The 17,133-nt window shown below is 42.7% G+C and overlaps 2 protein-coding genes and 1 long non-coding RNA gene across 4 annotated transcripts; 1 reads left to right on the top strand and 2 right to left on the bottom strand.

The window, feature by feature from the left end:
* Positions 1-8,394, top strand: plekhd1 (pleckstrin homology domain containing, family D (with coiled-coil domains) member 1). 2 transcript variants are annotated; one of them, XM_048974844.1, is made up of 13 exons: positions 1-951; positions 1,619-1,712; positions 2,140-2,229; positions 2,340-2,416; positions 2,832-2,923; positions 3,678-3,730; positions 3,840-3,934; positions 4,428-4,521; positions 4,605-4,795; positions 5,719-5,851; positions 5,930-6,074; positions 6,533-6,682; positions 7,396-8,394. In XM_048974844.1, exons 1-13 carry the CDS (start codon positions 845-847, stop codon positions 7,539-7,541), a joined length of 1,467 nt encoding a protein of 488 aa, XP_048830801.1. In that variant the 5' UTR covers positions 1-844; the 3' UTR covers positions 7,542-8,394. The 2 variants fall into 2 exon arrangements, with proteins under 2 accessions (XP_048830801.1, XP_048830800.1); XM_048974843.1 differs by having other exon boundaries at positions 7,393-8,393.
* On the bottom strand, positions 1,935-3,686 carry LOC125707599 (uncharacterized). The gene is made up of 2 exons (XR_007382307.1): positions 3,294-3,686; positions 1,935-2,919 (listed from the first exon to the last, which is right to left on the bottom strand). It is a non-coding gene; the product is annotated as an uncharacterized LOC125707599 (long non-coding RNA).
* A 776-nt stretch (positions 8,395-9,170) lies between the features above and the next one.
* On the bottom strand, positions 9,171-15,436 carry ccdc177 (coiled-coil domain containing 177). Its single transcript, XM_048975691.1, has 4 exons — positions 14,967-15,436; positions 11,272-14,434; positions 9,967-10,110; positions 9,171-9,310 (listed from the first exon to the last, which is right to left on the bottom strand). The coding sequence occupies exon 2, from the start codon at positions 14,426-14,428 to the stop codon at positions 12,014-12,016; it is 2,415 nt and encodes an 804-aa protein (XP_048831648.1). The 5' UTR covers positions 14,429-14,434; positions 14,967-15,436; the 3' UTR covers positions 9,171-9,310; positions 9,967-10,110; positions 11,272-12,013.
* Between the last annotated feature and the right edge of the window lie 1,697 nt (positions 15,437-17,133).

Here is a 17,133-nt window from a genome sequence, read left to right as displayed (position 1 = left end):
GCTGGACGGACGCGAATGAATAAGCGATGCTCCTGCTAATTTGAGCATCGATGAAGTAAAACCTTTTTCCTGTGGCAGTTGGGACACTTAAGATTAAGTAGCGATTCTGATACACAGAACATGATCTGATTTCTATTTCATATTATACCAGAATAACTCATTTAAAGTGCAAGTCTGCAGGATCTGGGGATTTCAATAAAAATAATGACTGAGCATTTAATAATATTCTGCACTAAATACTGATCTTCCACCAGGAACACTTAGTGTGTGTGTATAGGTTATAAACGTCATAGAAGGACCAAATTTAAACCAAATTGAATATGAAACTATAACTGGATAGTGTGAGAAGCATTGTTAGCAATAAACATCATTAAAAGTGCATTAAATTCAGTTCCAGGCCTTACTTTTGTTTCCGTTCTTAGTTGGAAGTATTTTTACATTGTCCTCAAGTATGTCGTCACAATGCATGCTGCAGGTAAGTTAAATTAGATTCTATTCACAGCCCCCATTAGACTGGCCCTTAAGGTTAAAATCACTCAACCGTGTCCTGGGGTCTGATCTAAATATGATCTCATGATTTGTGTTTGGCAGGAAGTTCAGCCAGAATATTGACCAGCACTTTCATATTTATGGACACGCTCCCCTCCCCGCCGTACTCCTTTGCAGGTTTTATTTCTGCTCCAGCTGCAGTAAGCTCATGGTGTTACTGGAAACCGGATCATTCTGCCTGAATGTTAGATGTTCCTTCTGTTTTTTTTTTTTATCTCTTATCTGCTAAATTGCTTTTACATCTGGTAGTAGAATTAGCTTTCTTTAAGCCCCGTAGTTCTTGCTTTGGACTGTGATGGAGCAGAGTGATTCCAATGCCCTGGATATCAGTACTAAGGTGCAGCTGTACGGCGTCCTCTGGAAAAGACCCTTTGGACGCCCTTCCTCCAAGTGGTCGCGAAGGTATGATTCCAGATGCTGTTAAGTGTGGAAAGATGTGTGGAAAGATGTCACAGTTTCCTGTGAGTTTTGTATATTGCTGTTACTGTGCCACGTGCTTTTAATGTAAGAAGGAACCGATTGCAGAATTAAAAAAAAAATCTAAATCATTTAAAGTAATATGTGTTCAATATGTGTAGAAGTATTGTTAAAAATGTAAGATATTCAAATTTTATTTAAGAGCATGTTGGTGATACTGAATTGAACTGAAAATTGTTAAGGTTTATAGTCAAATTAAGCTCACCACTCACCTGGAGCAAGTTATTTACACAAAGTGCAAATATAAAAAAACAAACAGTTGCTTGCTAGCTTGTAAAAAAAATTGCATGTCGGACATATTTTACTGAATTGGTCCAGTGGGCTGGTAGCAAAAAAAATTTACGTTTCACTCCTGTTTATAGTATAGTTCTGCTTTTAAATATTTTTTTTTTCTCAGATTAAAAAAAATGTTTCTTATTTTCTAAATTAGGAAGTATGCTGTATTGGTGAAAAATATATTGAAGGTGTTCTGAGGGGTTAGCAATATGTTAGCATATATTAAAATGATGAGAGTAGCATGAAAGAGGTTGTGTGACATTAACAGAAACCACCTCTTCAGTTCACGGTTTCCTTCTACCTGTTGCTTCCTTAGATTTTTTATTATTAAAGACAGCTTCCTGCTTTACTATGCGGAGAATGAGAAGCGGAACTTTGAGACAAACAGATACTTCAACATCCACCCCAAAGTAAGGTTTCCTCAGTGACCCGGCTTGCAAGGTCACCTTAAAAGATATATGATAAATCTCTAAAAAAGTTTATGACGATGATACATTAAACAATCCTTCATATGATTCTGATAAAAACTTTGCATATGAAATTAACTTATTATTGGCAATATCATATGTCATGGTGTTTAGAAAATAACTCACTAAATAGTGTTGCCCCAAGATTCAAAATACTAACATTAATTTCAATTAAAAATAAATTTTTATTTGTATAGCGCATTTTCACAACATAACATTGTCTCAAAGCCCCCAGTGAGCAGGCCAGAGGCGACATAATAGCAAGGGAATTGTGGGAATGTCTGTATCTGTATATACTGTAAGCCATGGCTTGTTTGTATATGCAATTAGATACCTCTAGGTTTCTCTCATTCATAAACCTGCTTTTCAGGGAGTTCTCCCTTTGGGAGGATGCGTGGTAAATTCTAAAGACGTACAGGGAATGCCCTTCGCCTTGACAATCACGCATCAGGATTTCTCAGTAAGTTCTAGCAGTTATCATGATATGAAAACAAGTAAGTACAATAATGCAATAAATTGCTATGCATCGGAGGAAGACAAAGGAAAAGCTTTTCTTGGCTTTTATAATAGGGCAACATCGTCCTGGCAGCCGAATCAGAGCTGGAGCAGAGTCAGTGGGTGAAGCAGCTGCAGGAATCGAGCAAAGTGTGAGTCTGCTAAGCTAATGCACAGCCGATCGATGGTGGTGTACAGAAAGACAGGACTGCTGAGAGGCATCGAACCCGAGTCTCGTATGACACTAGATATCAGTCTGGGAGACTTCATCAGTGCACACTGGTTTTCTGTGACCACCACACAGCATTTCATACAGTGCTGTCCTGAATCGTGCAAATGCAGTTCATTATGTTCAGAATATGGTCCAGTGTTCATATATTTCTGACTTTTCTGTAGTTGTGTGAGGGGGAACCATGAAGTTATACTGATATCAACACTATATATTTTTTTAATCAGAAATGGAGTATAAAGGGTTAAACAAAGCAGGGAAAAGCACGTTTTTACGTTGGTGTTTGACCTTGCTTTCCTTCTCTCTCTTTGGACTTGCTTATTGTTTGAACCTGAAAGCACCTGGATGAATTCACTGTTGGGTGAGGCTATGATCGAGAGTTTGGAGGCACAAGGACTGCAGCTGGCGAAGGAGAAGCAGGAGTACCTGGGTGAGGAAGTATAGCAATACCTGTGTAGTATAGTAATACAGCCGCGGGAATAATTATGAGAGAATAGCACAATATTTTGTTTCACTCAGTTCATGGGTGTGTGTCTGTGAGTAATATATTTGAGGACTGCAGTCTGATTATTGCCTGTTTCTCATTAATGAAGAGCTTCTTTTTTGCTTTGTGGGACTTCAGTACTGCTTCTAGGAGCCTGATACAAACTGTCCTAGCAGTGCACTTCACACCTGCACTTAATGTTTCCCATTCTTTCTGAAGGTCACTTGATGTCATCCTCCGATTCACGAGAAACTGTCTGATGCGTGTGAAAGTTAACGGCCATCTCTGCCATTAGAGAGTCGCTTCTGCCCTTTACCTGGCTGGTTTCTGGTCGTTCCCAGTGTCTCCTGCTTCACCATATTCTTGTGTGCTGCTGTCTTAGAAATCTTTCACTCGGAAGCTGCCTGCTAGTCAGCGCAGCCTCCTGCCAGCCAGAACCACAAGCAAACTGTAATTTCAAAAATGCAAATTTGTTTAAACATACAGAGTGATGTTTTAATTATTTCTGCGACTATATTTGTCGGAGAAGAGACAGGCGTCTGCATATAACAATAATTTTTACTTCACAAATAATCTTTTACTCATGCCCACTTTACTCGCAAATTTCAAATATTACTACATTTGTTATGTACAATGTAAATGCTTTTATACTAAAGGAGTTTATCAATGTATATTCTTATACATGTTTTTCTGAGTATAGACAAGTTAATGATGGAGACTGAGGAACTGTCTCTACAGAGAGAACAGAAAGAGGTCAGTCAAACATCAAGCTGTGTATAAACTAATCGTAGCGTAATGAGTCATTTGTTTTGCAACATATGCATGCGTGGATGTTGCATTCTGTTTATTCTGCACGATGTAGGAGCTGAAACGCCTGAACGAACTTCTGGAGGAGGAGAACCGGAAATTTGAGGAAGTAGTAACAGAACTAAGGATGGAACAGGAACAGATCAAGATGTAAGATGCCAAAGGTCGCTGTGGTCTAATTATGTATATACTGTACAGTGTTGAGGGTTATATACACAACAGGGCTGTTCGATATTACGTGTCTATATGAAAAAATTTCTATGAGTAATATTGCACTATTTATGAGACAAAAAGGAGAAGTTACTCAAAATAAACTATAGCCAAATGTAACTTGTCTACTAATAGTGTGTCAAATAAGTTGGTGGTGTTTCTGCAAGTTGTGTCAACAGACGCAAAACAGCACCAACATATGCAATGCGATTATTATGCATGCACACAACATATTGTGCATCCCTCAAATGATATATCATGCAGCCCTAATACGTACAAACATATCATTTAAAATTTTTATATTATTCTCTGGAAAGGAATGTGTGTAATTCTTAAGTCTGTGACCATGCTTTTGCATGGAATAATCACGCACAATCATACAAACCTCGTCATGGGTTGGGAGTTGGTGCTGCAAGATGTGTGCTGTTGTCAGGGATCTTGATGGGACAGCTCAGTCACTGAAGGCGGTGGAACTGGAGAAGGAGGAGCTTCATGGTCTCACCACGATGCTGCAGAAGTCACTGGAGGTACTAAACAGAAACACAGATGTACTCCTGCTTATATATTCACAAGGCAACTATCCCGCAAGCAACCCTCTGTTCGGCTGCAGGAGCTGGCCCAGGAGAAGCAGCAAACCCTCGAGCTGCTCTGCACGAGCGATCCGGAAGGGCTGGAGCTGCAGGAGATGCCGCGAGGATCTCCACAGGGCATTCCAGATGCCAGCGTCCTGCAAGGCAACTTGCAGCTCATTGAGGATCGGATGAGGAGTCTGCAGGGAGAGAAAGAGCAGGCAGAGGAGAAGTGAGGACCACAAGTTTGAGCAGTAACTAATCACTCACCAACCTCTGTTCATTTTCAGGTTCAAGGTTCAAAGGTTTGTTGTCATATTTTCAGTGTACTGGTGCAAAGTACAATGAAATTCTTACTTGAATGCCTTTTTGCAGACTGTAACAGGCGACAATCAACATCTAGTGCAACAATACGAGAAACGGTCAACGTAGGTTGTCAGTAGCTAAAAACAAAGCGATATGCGATGTATGTTCTTTACAGAATTCCAGTCCATAATAAGTTTCGGCCTTCATTTTAACCCAGAAATACTTTGTTTGTTCAGCAGCATGAGGCCTAATGGCACAGCTTTGGACTGGCAGAGGACATTAAAGGAGAAACACTCTGTGACCACCTGACAGTCCAGGGTATCGATCGCAAGCAAATGGAAGCTATAGCCTGAATGTATAAATAACATGAAGGCGCTGAACTCAGAGGCCCTTTATAAGCCCTTTTAAGGCCCTTTTAAGTTGTGGTTCTTGCACGTCATCAGGTACCAAGAGCAAGAACACAACAGTTACGCCCTTAGCAAATATTTCATGTTGTGTATTTTTCAGGGTAAGCAGCTTGTGAGCATAGGCAGTCCCCCGGGCGAAGAATACTCGACTTTCAACTCGTACTTATGAACGGACTGCCATAAAACCTATTATATTAGCAATTTAGGTTAAATACGATGGTTCCTGGTAATGATTGCACCCAGTTCTTTTCTGATGCCCGTGAAAACATTGCATGGCTTGCAAGTACGGTGCCATACATAGTCACCTTTGTTATTATTATTATTCACTGTATTATTATTGCTTTCGACTTACCTACAAATTGAACTAAATGACAGACCTAGGGAACGGATCTGGTTCGTAACCTGGGGACTGCCTGCATTGGGGTTATGTCTCCCCCTGCAGGCTGAAGACAAACAAGCAGCAAGCGCAGGTATTGCAGGAGGAACGCGAGTTCTACTATTCCCAAGCCCAAACCCTGCAGCTGTCCCTGGCAGAGCTGACTGTTGACAAGGAGAACACAGATGCCGAACTAAAGGTGGGTGTTCTCCAGAAGCTTGTGCTGGATCTCGTTCGTCACACTGAGTGTTTCCTTGTCGTCTCTCTGCATCACCAGGCAGAGATCGAGTCGAGGCTGGAGCTGGAGCAGAGGCTGAAAGTGGCCGAAGAAGCTCTGCGGAGTCTGGAGGAGGGCTTGAATAGCCTCAGTCGCTCCCGGGAGAAAGAGGAGAGAATGAAAGGCGACGTACGGCAGCTGCGAAGTGAGCTTTCACACGCAAACGTGTGCACACGCTCAGGGGCAAAGATCCACAGTCCTAACTGCTCACAGAGTTAAGATATGAAAGGATGACAAAAACTGAGTATGGCTTAGGAGTGTTATACTGATTTTTTTTGTGTTATTTTAAGATATTCATAGTACATATAGACATAAATAAAAAATAAATTGAGGTATAACAGCTCAGAATTAAATTGAGCTAAATATTCCAAAAATGACTTGAATTAGATTAGTGTAATCCAAGACAGGTGAGATTTACATGAAAATTATCTTAGTTTAAGTGACTGTTTTGTGTAATTTTATATATCGACGAAACGTAATTATAGTTGAGCAATAAATTTTCATCTTTTTTATTGTATTTGGCAAAGTTATAATCAGTCTGTTTTTGTCTGTCGTAAATGTCATTTTATTGAGGGTTAGGGTTAATTGCACTTTTGCCCGCAGGGTTCTTTGAAGAGTGTATCTGTGCTGCGGAGATCGAGGCCAAGCTGCCGGCCATCATGAAGAACGCTGTGTACATTCACAAGGCTACAGTCCGTCGCATAAAGAGCTGCCGCTTACGCAAGAAGTCATCCAGAAGCCTCAAAGGAATCAGTGAGTGGCTGCATAAATAAATACAGTAACACACACACACACACACACACACAAATTTCTGTGTCTCATTTTATATCTGAAGTTAAGCACAATACCAGTCAAAAGTCTTGACACGCCAAGCCGCCTACAAAGGAAAGTGATAGTGTCACATCACATGACCTGACCACCTGACCTAAACACAGTATAAATGGTTTGGTAAGAGTCTGACCAGACAGTGTAAGAAAAGCAGCCAATAAGAGCTCAGCATATACGTATGTGGGCGGTCCCTCGGGACAGCTGGAAAAGCATCCCGGGAGGCCACCTCATGGAACTGGCGTAGAGGAGAGAGTAGGGTCAGCTAGTGCCTGGGGCAATTGGGGTTAAGGACCTTGATCAAGGGCCCAGTGGTGGGATCACTCTGCTGACCCAGGGATTTGAACCAGCAACCTACAACCCACAGAGCTGCCCTGACCAACAAATTATTTTTTTTGTTGAATACTTTTTTGGTCAGTGGATAATTCCATATGTGTTTTTTTAAATAGTTTTTATGTCGTCATAATTATTCTAAAATGTAGTTTCTATGGATAGGAGTGGCCAAACTTTTGACTGGTACTGTATACAGATGAAATTCATTTCAGCACAAATAAACTCTGACAGACCTGCTCTTTCTGATCTGACATTCTCTTCTGCTGCAACCATTCCCCGTCCCTCACCTCCCCAATGCTGGTCAGAAGGACAATCTCAGTCCTTCATCCTCCCACCTGGAGATGATTCTTCTTTGGAAGATCTTAAGAAAACTGCACGTCAAGTTTCCTTTGACAGCTCTTTACGAGAAAATGTTTATAAGATCATCGCCCGCCATGACCAGGGCCAAGACTGATGGCAGATATTAATAGTTTATGATGAAAAGATCCTTGAATTGAATGACTCCTATTCTCTTGCCTTTTTTGTTAAGTTCTAGTAAGAAAAATATTGTTGATAATACAAAAATGTTTTTAAATAGTCCTACCATGTTATGAAAAAATACTTTCCTTTTAGAGCACTGTGTTAGTAGGTGGATACCAGTTTCACAAAATGTCTGATTAAAGTCATTATCTTGTTAATTTAGAAAATTAAAAACTTTGTCTTTGGGAATGTAGAAAAGGTTGCCTTGCATCAACGTAGCATTTATGAATCCATCAGCTGCTCAGGAATATGATAGAACAGTGTTTTGCAGTGACAATAGACGTACATGCAGTAAATTTAGAATAGCTTTAGACGTGGCAAACATACAAAAGCTTGTAATGATCTAGTCTCAAAGCCTAGAGTCTCCAATCATGAAATGGACAATAGACATAAAGGATGTTAGAAAAAAGAAACTGGTTCTTTAAAAAAAGAAGCTTTGTTTTTTGATCTTTTATTTTACTTTAGGAAATCATGATACACGTTGCTTATTTTTTTCCCAGTACTGTGCATTATTTTATTTTGGCTTTTGAGTATTAACAGAAATAATACTCCTTGCATCATGTGAGGTAAAAAGGGGGAGTACTTAGCATGGTGGTGAAGGACACATTCCCCAAGGTACCAAATGGTAAATTTGCTGCGGACAGCTGGACTTAATATCAGCTATTACCGTTCTTTCAGAGGGTGATCATTTACAAATGTAGTGACTTATAATCAAATAATGTAATGGAAAATACACTGAAAATCTGAATGTCATGAATATATATATCTATATAAATACAATAAAATAAAAAAATGGAATAAAAATGTCTCTGGCCCATTTCAGGTAATAAGGTTGTTTTAGAATACAGTCACATAACATTCAAGGTGCAACTGGGAAAGATAATAGATTTGGATCTTCCTCAATGAGAAGATGAGGCCTAGGAAGTCTTATGTAAACATTGTAAATCTGTATAAAGAAAAAAAGCTTATTGGCCGAAAGCTAAGAAATTAGAAATGCTTTTTTGCAACACTCTAACTAGTCATAGTGGTGAGGTGTCGTTTTTCTTGGGGGGTGGGGGGATTTAGTGTAATGTATGAAGACGACTTAGGGGAAAAAAGACACAGTATAACATATTGCGATATGTGCAGAGAAGCAGTGTATTGTAAAAAGATAACGCAGACCTTCACATCATTCATGAATTTTATTTTTAAAAAAGTATTGTTGCTTTTCTGTTTACTTGTTTGAACACCTTGGAGGCCATTTGTCATTCAAGAATAATTCCATTCCATTTTTCCATTTACTCCCCAATGGGGTATTAATGCATGGATAAACCTTACGTTCAGTGCACTCTACAAATGGAAATGAGATGCGTGTTCTTACAGAGAAGCTACTACATTTGAAAACGAAAAGATAATGTATTATTAAATATGATCTTGCGTTCCATTTTATAGTGAGCAGAACATTTGGAACAATCACCTTCAAAAGTTACTGCAGCAGAACAGTGCTGCAGAGAACCAGAACAGTGCTGCAGAGAACCACAACAGTGCTGCAGAGAACCACAACAGTTCTGCAGAGAACCACAACAGTTCTGCAGAGAACCACAACAGTTCTGCAGAGAACCACAACAGAATTTGCTTAGCTTCAGAACAACATACTGGAAACAAAAAGCAGGACATCAAATGGATGACACTGTACTATTTTCTTTACTCTGCAGGCTAGAGACACTGGAAGAGAGGGAAAATACATTATTGTTAAAGAATCATCATGTTACCTATTAATAAAAACATTATTGTTCAATAAGAATACTACTGGGGTTATTTTAGAAAGCGACATTAGCTTGGCTAAGCATTAAGGTTGCTGCCGATAGAACATAATCTTGTTTTGGTAACACTTAAAGCTATGTTTTTAGTAATTTAGCAAATGATAAAATTCACAAAGCATTATAAACATAGCTATAAATATTTATAAAAAAGCCAAATACATTATAGCCATGTGTATTATGCATTATGAATGCTTTATGAAGCTCGCATCTATAATGCGCTCTAGATACCTTCATAATGCATTATAATGGTCAGTATAAGCATTAAGGATGCTTTGTACTGCATTATGAAGGTATTTATACTGCACTATACGTGAGCTTCATAAAGCATTCATAATGCATAATACACATGGCTTTCTAATAATTGTTTGATAAATATTTATAGCCATGTTTATAATGCTTTATGAATGCATTATGAAAGTTTTATAAATGACTAAAAACATGGCGTTAAGTAAAACGTTAGCCTTGTTAATCATAACCTGCTGTTGGGGTTGCTTAGACACTGGTGACCGGTAACATGCAATGTGTCTCCAGCCAACAGACCACAGCTTTCAAACTCACCCAAGAAGTTGTGTTAGGTTTGGGGTCAACTGCAGAGGTAAAGGACTGCGTAGTGCTCCACCATTCTCAGGATTTGTACTTCCTTTCAGTTTGGGAGACCTGGATGCATAAGTGTCATGCACTTGTGGCCATATGCACACACCCCTTTAAAACAGAAGACAAGGAATGTTAAAAATTTCACTCTGGAATTTAATTTCATTTCGCAACCAGGGCTTCAAAAGCTGAGCATGTAAGAAGCACATTAAGTGTAGATCTACCCTGAATTAGAAAACATGGGTATTCTTAATATTGTACTACAACCCCTTCAGTCCTCAGAACAACTTCAAGTATGTTCCACAGGAAGTGTGATAGTACAGCTTTACTCTGATTAACTTTTCCTATTTCATCTGACAGACAATCAGTGTGGTGAATGGGCCAGTCACCACCATCCATTTTCTGCAACAGCTCATCCTATTCAGCATCGTGGGAGGGGGGTCCGGAGCCTATCCCAGAATGTACGGGGGCAAGGCAGGGAACGAACCAGGACGGGGGGGCCAACCCATGGCAGGGCACAGTTACACACCATTCACCCACACATACATTCAATTTGGTAGCTCCAATTAACCTCAGCATGGTTTTGGATTGTGGGGGGGGGGGGGGGGGGGGTTTATCACAACCTTGATACATCTGGTCAGACTATCAAGAAAAACAGGCAGCTTCCCTAATGTTTTGCACACACTGTATATAGAGAGGTTGACACACTGCATGCAAAAAGCTTGTCCACTGTGCTACAGCATGCAGTTGCACGGTAGGCCTTCTACTCCAGTGCTCATTCAGAATAATGCTGCCCTCCCCTGCACCGTGCGTGCGGCCTGCTGTGTGTCCGCAGCTCCTCTGTTCACATGGAAGAACAGCAGCAGATATTTCTGTATCAGCGGGCGACGCCCCTCTGCTTGTGTTTCATATTTTATATTTGGCAGTTTGTACAGAAAGTACCTTCACCTATGAATTCTTACATCAGAGTGTACAGGAACAGGGACTAATCATACTAGCGAACAGTAATTCTGCAAGCGGTATCAACCACTGATAACTGTGCATGGTAATATAGGAAAACCTTTCAGATTTCCCTTCAACTGCTATCGAATCCGTTTTTACGCTTAAAAATACTGAAGTTTCTCAGAAATACAGACAACTATCTATTAACTAAGACTGCTTACTTGCCACTAAGCATTTCTCCCTCTCCAATTTAAGTTTACAAAAGCTGGGATGGCAGACACTGTGTGCATGCAGAGTCGACGTTTAAAAATCATTCTGAAAAGCATGTACCTGTTGTCAGTCCTCTTGAAGTCTGGGGTGTCCTACTGAACAGCTGCTGTTCGTTGTGAGAGGCTCTCTGAGATCTCATCCGGTGCCAAGACTTGGTTGTTGATAGTATGAACACAATGCTGGCAGTTCTGCAGCAAAGCACGGCGATGGGTGCCCATGCTGACATTCGCTGAATCACACCACACCGTCTACGTTCACAGCATTCAGTTCCTTTGGCTTATTTATTAAACCTCTTGTTCATTTTATGAACCGAAAGGCATTTCAGTCGCTACGATCTGATTTCCATGCCGGCATTGTATCTTTTCTTTCTAGAGCAGCCTTGATTTGTTATAATGGCATGTTCAGTTGGGGAGTATGATGCGATTCTGAATATGCACAAGCGCGACTAAACACCAGCAGTGCATACTAAGCAGACTTTTCGTTTTCTGTGTGCCAAAACTATTCAATCCGCTGTCCTTCCAAGGGGAATAATAAGCTTATTCTATCCAGTTAGCAAGAAAGTCTTTTCCCTGCTTAAATGCATCTACTGGCCTGAAATGGACATTAGCTGACAAACTCTAGCGGTTGTTAATGAGAAAATGATCGAGCTTCAGGATCATGTGGCAAAAAAACAAAACGAAATGGGTCTGACGATGGAAGTGTAATGCTACAGGGTAATGACTGCTTATAGCTACAAGACCCCCACAGAGTACAAACGAAATTCCCAGCAACAGAAGGTGGGAAGAACCTCCACCCTGATGGCTCACTTTTCATCCAGACTGGCCTTCAGCTTCGCCTCCAGGGCCATCTTATCGAAGGTGCGCGTGTTGGTTTCTTCCCGTACGCGGTCTCGAACATGGAAGGAAGCTTGCGCCATCGAGCGGGCGCTCTCCAGCACGGCGCGCTTCTCCCGAAAAATCTGTTCGCTCTTCTCTAGCTTCCTCTCGATGGACTGCAGCAGCTCCAGCCGTCGTTGCTGCTCCTCCTCTTCCACGCGTTGCCGGTTCATGCGCTGCAGCTTCTCCTTCTCTTGCCGGCTCAGCACGGCCCGTAGCGCCTTCTCCTTGGCTCGCTCTTCCGCCACCGTCGTGGCCTGCTGCGCCCGCCGCTCTGCCTCTCTTGCACGCACCTCCAGCTGTTCCCGCTGCTGGCGCTCCCGCTGCTCTGCTGCCCTCCTCGCCTTTTGGATCTGTCCCTCCTCACGCCGCGCCTTTTCCCGGAGCTCCTGGCTACGTCTCTCCATGATCTGCTCATAGTTTTCAGACGAGCGGTTCAGCTTCTCCTCAATGGCCTTCCTGGCCGTCTCGCGCTCTTCTACCTCCCGGCGGGCGATCTCTCTTTTCAGCGCAGCGTGCCGCCGCTTTTCGGCCCTATTCAGGCCCCGCCGCTCCTCCTGAGCCTGGTGCTCTCGCTCTTGCTTCTTCAGTTCTGCTGTGGAAAGCTTCTCTCGGAGTAGCAGCTGCTCTTGCTCCAGCATAGCAGCCCGTTCCTCCTCCAGCACTCGCAGATTCTGCTCTTGTAAGACCTTCTTCTGCTTCTCCTCACGGGCCGTCCTCTGGAGCCTCTGCAGCCGGCTGCGCTCCTGCCTCTCCGCCAGCTCCCGCCACTTCTCCTCATTCTCGGTTACCTGCCGCAGCTTGGCTGCTGCGGCCTCCTGTTCCTGCTGGGTGAGACGGTGCTGTCGGGCCGACACCTGGGACTGCCAGGCCCGCTGGCACTGCAGCACGGCGCGCTGCTTCTCGCGGTCCTCCCGCTCACGCCGCAACTCCTCCAGCCTTCTCTCGCTGTCCCACTGCAAGTGTGCCACATAGCGACTCTGACTCATGATGTCTTCCTCCTGGTACTTGGCCAACATCAGGGCTGCGATCTTGCGGTCACGCTCCGGAACAGCCTTCAGTCCTCGCCGCTTCACCTCCTTCACAATACGTTCTATTTTTTGTGTGGTCTGCGGCGAGTGACTGAGATCACCGAGGCTAAGACTGCGACCCATCAGGGAATTAAACGTAGCTAGAGTGCGCGTTCTTGGGCTGGATGCCTTAGCGCTGCGGTCCCGTGGCCCATCCCAACTGTAAGAGGATGAGGCACCAGACTCAGAAGAAGTGTGGGTTGTAGTGGAGGAACACACTGGTTCTTGTCTCCTCTGCAGGGACTCAAGCGAATGACTCCTCTCCCAGTGCTTTGGCTGGGATACAGCATGGCCATTAGTGTGGGTGAAGGGAATGGCTGTGACACCATTGCTTACTGGTGTTGTGGTGGTGGCAGTGACTGGTTCTGAAAAACTGCAACCAGATCCTGACTTATAGGTGGAAGCCCTGGAGACAGAGGAGGTAGGTTTCGAGATTGTTCTAGGAAATGTATTAGCAGGCTTCACATTTCTTCCAGTTGGGCGCAATGACTTGGTAGTTACAGGGGTTACGGGGGGGGCACCAGCAGACAGTTGCTTGCTCAAAGAAGGTTTTGATGCCGTGACTAATGGGACAGATTTGCTATGTTTGCCAGAACTACTGACGTCTGGTTTTGAGGTTACTGAGCTACTGGGGACAGTTTTAGACGTCAAACCAGAGCTAGAGAGAGATGATTTAGGGAGCTGAATTGAAGCAGTTGATTGCTGATTGGTCCCTTGACTGCCAACAACTGGAGACCTTTCCAATGAAGAGGAAGATGTGCTGCTATTTGTAGTAATTGAAAGAAATGTCTTTTTCCTTTCCTCTCTGATAATCCTTTCCCGTTCCTCCCGACACCGTTTTAGCTTAGCATGCCTTTCCCGCTCGTACACCTCAAACAGCCCAGTCGCAGCTCGCATGGATTGCCCCTCCCGAACAAAGTCTGCCAGTGGCCGCGGCAGCAGCTCCACTGGTTTCACCCCACATCGAGCACATGCCTCCAGGGAGCGAGGGCTGGTGAGAACGTAGCGGCTGCCTTCTGCATCTGGAGAGTCAAAGTTGAATAGATCCAAATGGAGCCCGGGTGGCTGATCTCGTTGCGGAACCAGCCGCTGTCTGCTCTCGGAGGGCTGCTCAGGCTCGAGCGGCTCTGTGCTACTTTCCGAGTCACCTTCCCTTGTCACTGCCCCGTTGCCATTTTGCTGCTGGATGCAAGATCCTTCGGAGGCTGCAGCTGGTGTCTCAAGCTCAGGGCCTTCAGTCTTGCCCTGATCCTCATCTGATGGGTCCACCATGTCTAGCTGAGATGAGGAGAATTAGACTACTGTTAGGGACAATCAGAAACTATCCCCATTTTTGTGTCGAATGGGAATCTGTGGCCCGGGAATCTGGTACAACATTAAAAAGTGTGGATATTTTCATGTACTGTTTGTTTATCCTACTTGAAGGTCTGGGGTTGTAAAATTAAACAAGAACACACAAATTCTAGTAACTGACAATGTAATACGTGGTCTAGTCACCATTTCATCAAAAGCAACGACCTATTTTGTTTCATTAATTTAATATTTTCGCTATCTGTCCATATTATTCTTGAATACCTTACAAAATCAAAACAACCGCTACTGCATATAAGAGATCCTGCCGCATTGGGCTGTTATGTATACTGATTATGTAAAACGAACCTTCTTACAGAATTTCCCTTCATTCATCGTGGCGTTCAGCTCCTACGAAAAATCTCAAATTTACCAGAACACAAAAACACTGACTGACCATTTTTATTTCCGACTGCCTATAGGATCGATGCTTTGTTCCATGCGTTGCATAATATCATACCTTAAACACTCCGCATGATTTCGGCTGGCAGGAAGAAAGCTGTGATCGCCAGTGCCGCAGCAGAAAATCCCATTTTACTTGAAGATGCGTAAAGCAGGCGTTTGTGCTCGCAGGCTCATGGCTGATGGCAGAAATCGTCTCCTTCTTTTGCAGAAACTGCGCCCTCCCGGAACAGACGCAGCGTTAAAGCAGGCGCTGCTGCTGCTTCATCCCTCCGTCCCTCCCTCCGTCCCGCATCCCAGTCTCCCACCTGCTATCTGTCACAGAAACGCGTCACCCCCAATCCTGCGTCCCAGACCCGCCCCCGCCTGCATGCATCTGTCCTTTTGTCTTGATATCCACACACACATATACGATGGTTGTGCGGCTAATCGGTGGGATGGCTTTGCTGTGGGCTGGTGATCAGGATCGGGAAACGCAGTAAACGCATGGCTTAGATTATGCAAAAGCCGACACCACCCTCCCCCTCTTCTGCTCGACGAAATATACTGCACCCCCCCGCACACGGTCCGGGGTGTAACATTGCCGGGCTGAAACTCCGGTCCGCCATATATATATATATATACATACATACATACATATATATATACACACGAGCAACAGATATACATATGTCATTTGAAACTGAAGTAAAACAAGCATTAGAATTTAATTTACACTGAACTGGAATTATTGCTGTGCTCGTTAGTAATTCGGGAGGGACCAAACAGTTGTTTTTCTTTGTTTGCGAGGTGTTTTAGTGATATGAAGTGATATTGCCGGCTTCTTCACAATGTTCCACACAACCATCACAAACAAATGTAGTGCAGGGTATCATATATTAGTTTTACATGTGTCATTCAAGCAGTAATAGCAGCCAAATTTAATATGTAGTTATTAGGTTAATTAGGTTTATAGTAACTAAACAATTTCAATAAATAATACCATTGATATACAAATGATGAATCAACATATTTGTGTAGGCTACGATAATATCTCTTCTCTTACATTCTGCTAATTCTCAATTTTTGGCTGTCATGAACGGCAACACAATAAATGCGCCCCCTACCGGGCAGATGAAATATCAGAATAAGAAAACTTTTCTTTATCCCTTAGTAAATCGTTCGTGAAACTACAAACTACAAAAATAGACTGTACACAGTACCACATGCACCCATCTTTGTATACAATAACTAAGTATGACATGTAGAGATGATGAATAAATAGGTATGTGAATATGAAGATATATATGGTAAATATTCTCGAAAGATAGACAGTTATTGATTTAAAAATAGATATTATTGTACGTATTACTGCACAGGTCCTGATTCACCGACTGTACCATCTGATAGTCGTCTGAAGGAATGATTCCCTGAGGTGTTCTGAGATGCCTTCTATGCTGATTGTAGTATGCAGCTGAAAGTGCTTTTCTGTGCAACCACAACACGGCGAAGCAGGTGAGTGGCATTGTCCATGACTGAACAAGGTCTGGACAGCCTCCTCCTCTCCGTCACAGTATCAGTGACGCCTAGTTCCACCCTTCGTTGAGACTTTTTGGTATCTGCCACCTTCACTTTATTTAACAGTGTAGCACGTCTTACACGCTCCCTAAAAATTCCACATCATTACCAAGTTTTCCTTGGTAAGACTGATTGATATTTTGATACTTCATTCAAGAGAGCTTACAAAGCCTCATTAGTCTGGTAAAAAACGTATAAGATTTTTTCGATAACGTTTATATGTGTTAATAATAACATTTATATACTGATGATGGGATAAATGGTTAAAGGATGGATGGATGGATGGATGGATGTTGATGAGAATATGAATTGTAATTGAAATACGGAAATGACTTCAAAGTGATTCAAAATTGAGTGACTTTGTTGTCTTCTTGCTGCAGACAAAACTAGTTAAACAATTCCTGTTCAACCTCTCTGAACCTTTCTAGGCCTTTCTTGGAAGGAGGTTGGGGGGTGTACATTATCTTTTTATGTTTCGCAGGTTTCCTCCCACTGTCTATTAGACTAGTTGATGTCTCTAAATTGCCCCTTATGTGTGTATATGTGCCTGGCAGTGTACTTCCCCATTCAGGGGCTATCCTTGCCTTGCATCCAGTGCTGCTTCAGATAGCCTCCAGGCCACCTGTGCCGCTGTCCAGGGTAGATGGTTAGAAGATTCAAGATCAAAA

The sequence above is a fragment of the Brienomyrus brachyistius genome, chromosome 14, assembly GCF_023856365.1.
Source record: "Brienomyrus brachyistius isolate T26 chromosome 14, BBRACH_0.4, whole genome shotgun sequence".
NCBI classification, from domain to species: domain Eukaryota; kingdom Metazoa; phylum Chordata; class Actinopteri; order Osteoglossiformes; family Mormyridae; genus Brienomyrus; species Brienomyrus brachyistius.
This window is presented reverse-complemented; position numbering and strand designations above follow the sequence as displayed.

Bases quoted from the DNA above. Each gene is read 5' to 3' on its own strand.
- plekhd1 (XM_048974843.1), top strand. From the start codon at position 845: ATGGAGCAGAGTGATTCCAATGCCCTGGATATCAGTACTAAGGTGCAG. The intron at 2,417-2,831 runs GTGAGTCTGCTA...TGAACCTGAAAG, and splicing joins CTGCAGGAATCGAGCAAAGT to CACCTGGATGAATTCACTGT. The intron at 3,731-3,839 runs GTCAGTCAAACA...TGCACGATGTAG, and splicing joins TACAGAGAGAACAGAAAGAG to GAGCTGAAACGCCTGAACGA.
- ccdc177 (XM_048975691.1), bottom strand. From the start codon at position 14,428: ATGGTGGACCCATCAGATGAGGATCAGGGCAAGACTGAAGGCCCTGAG.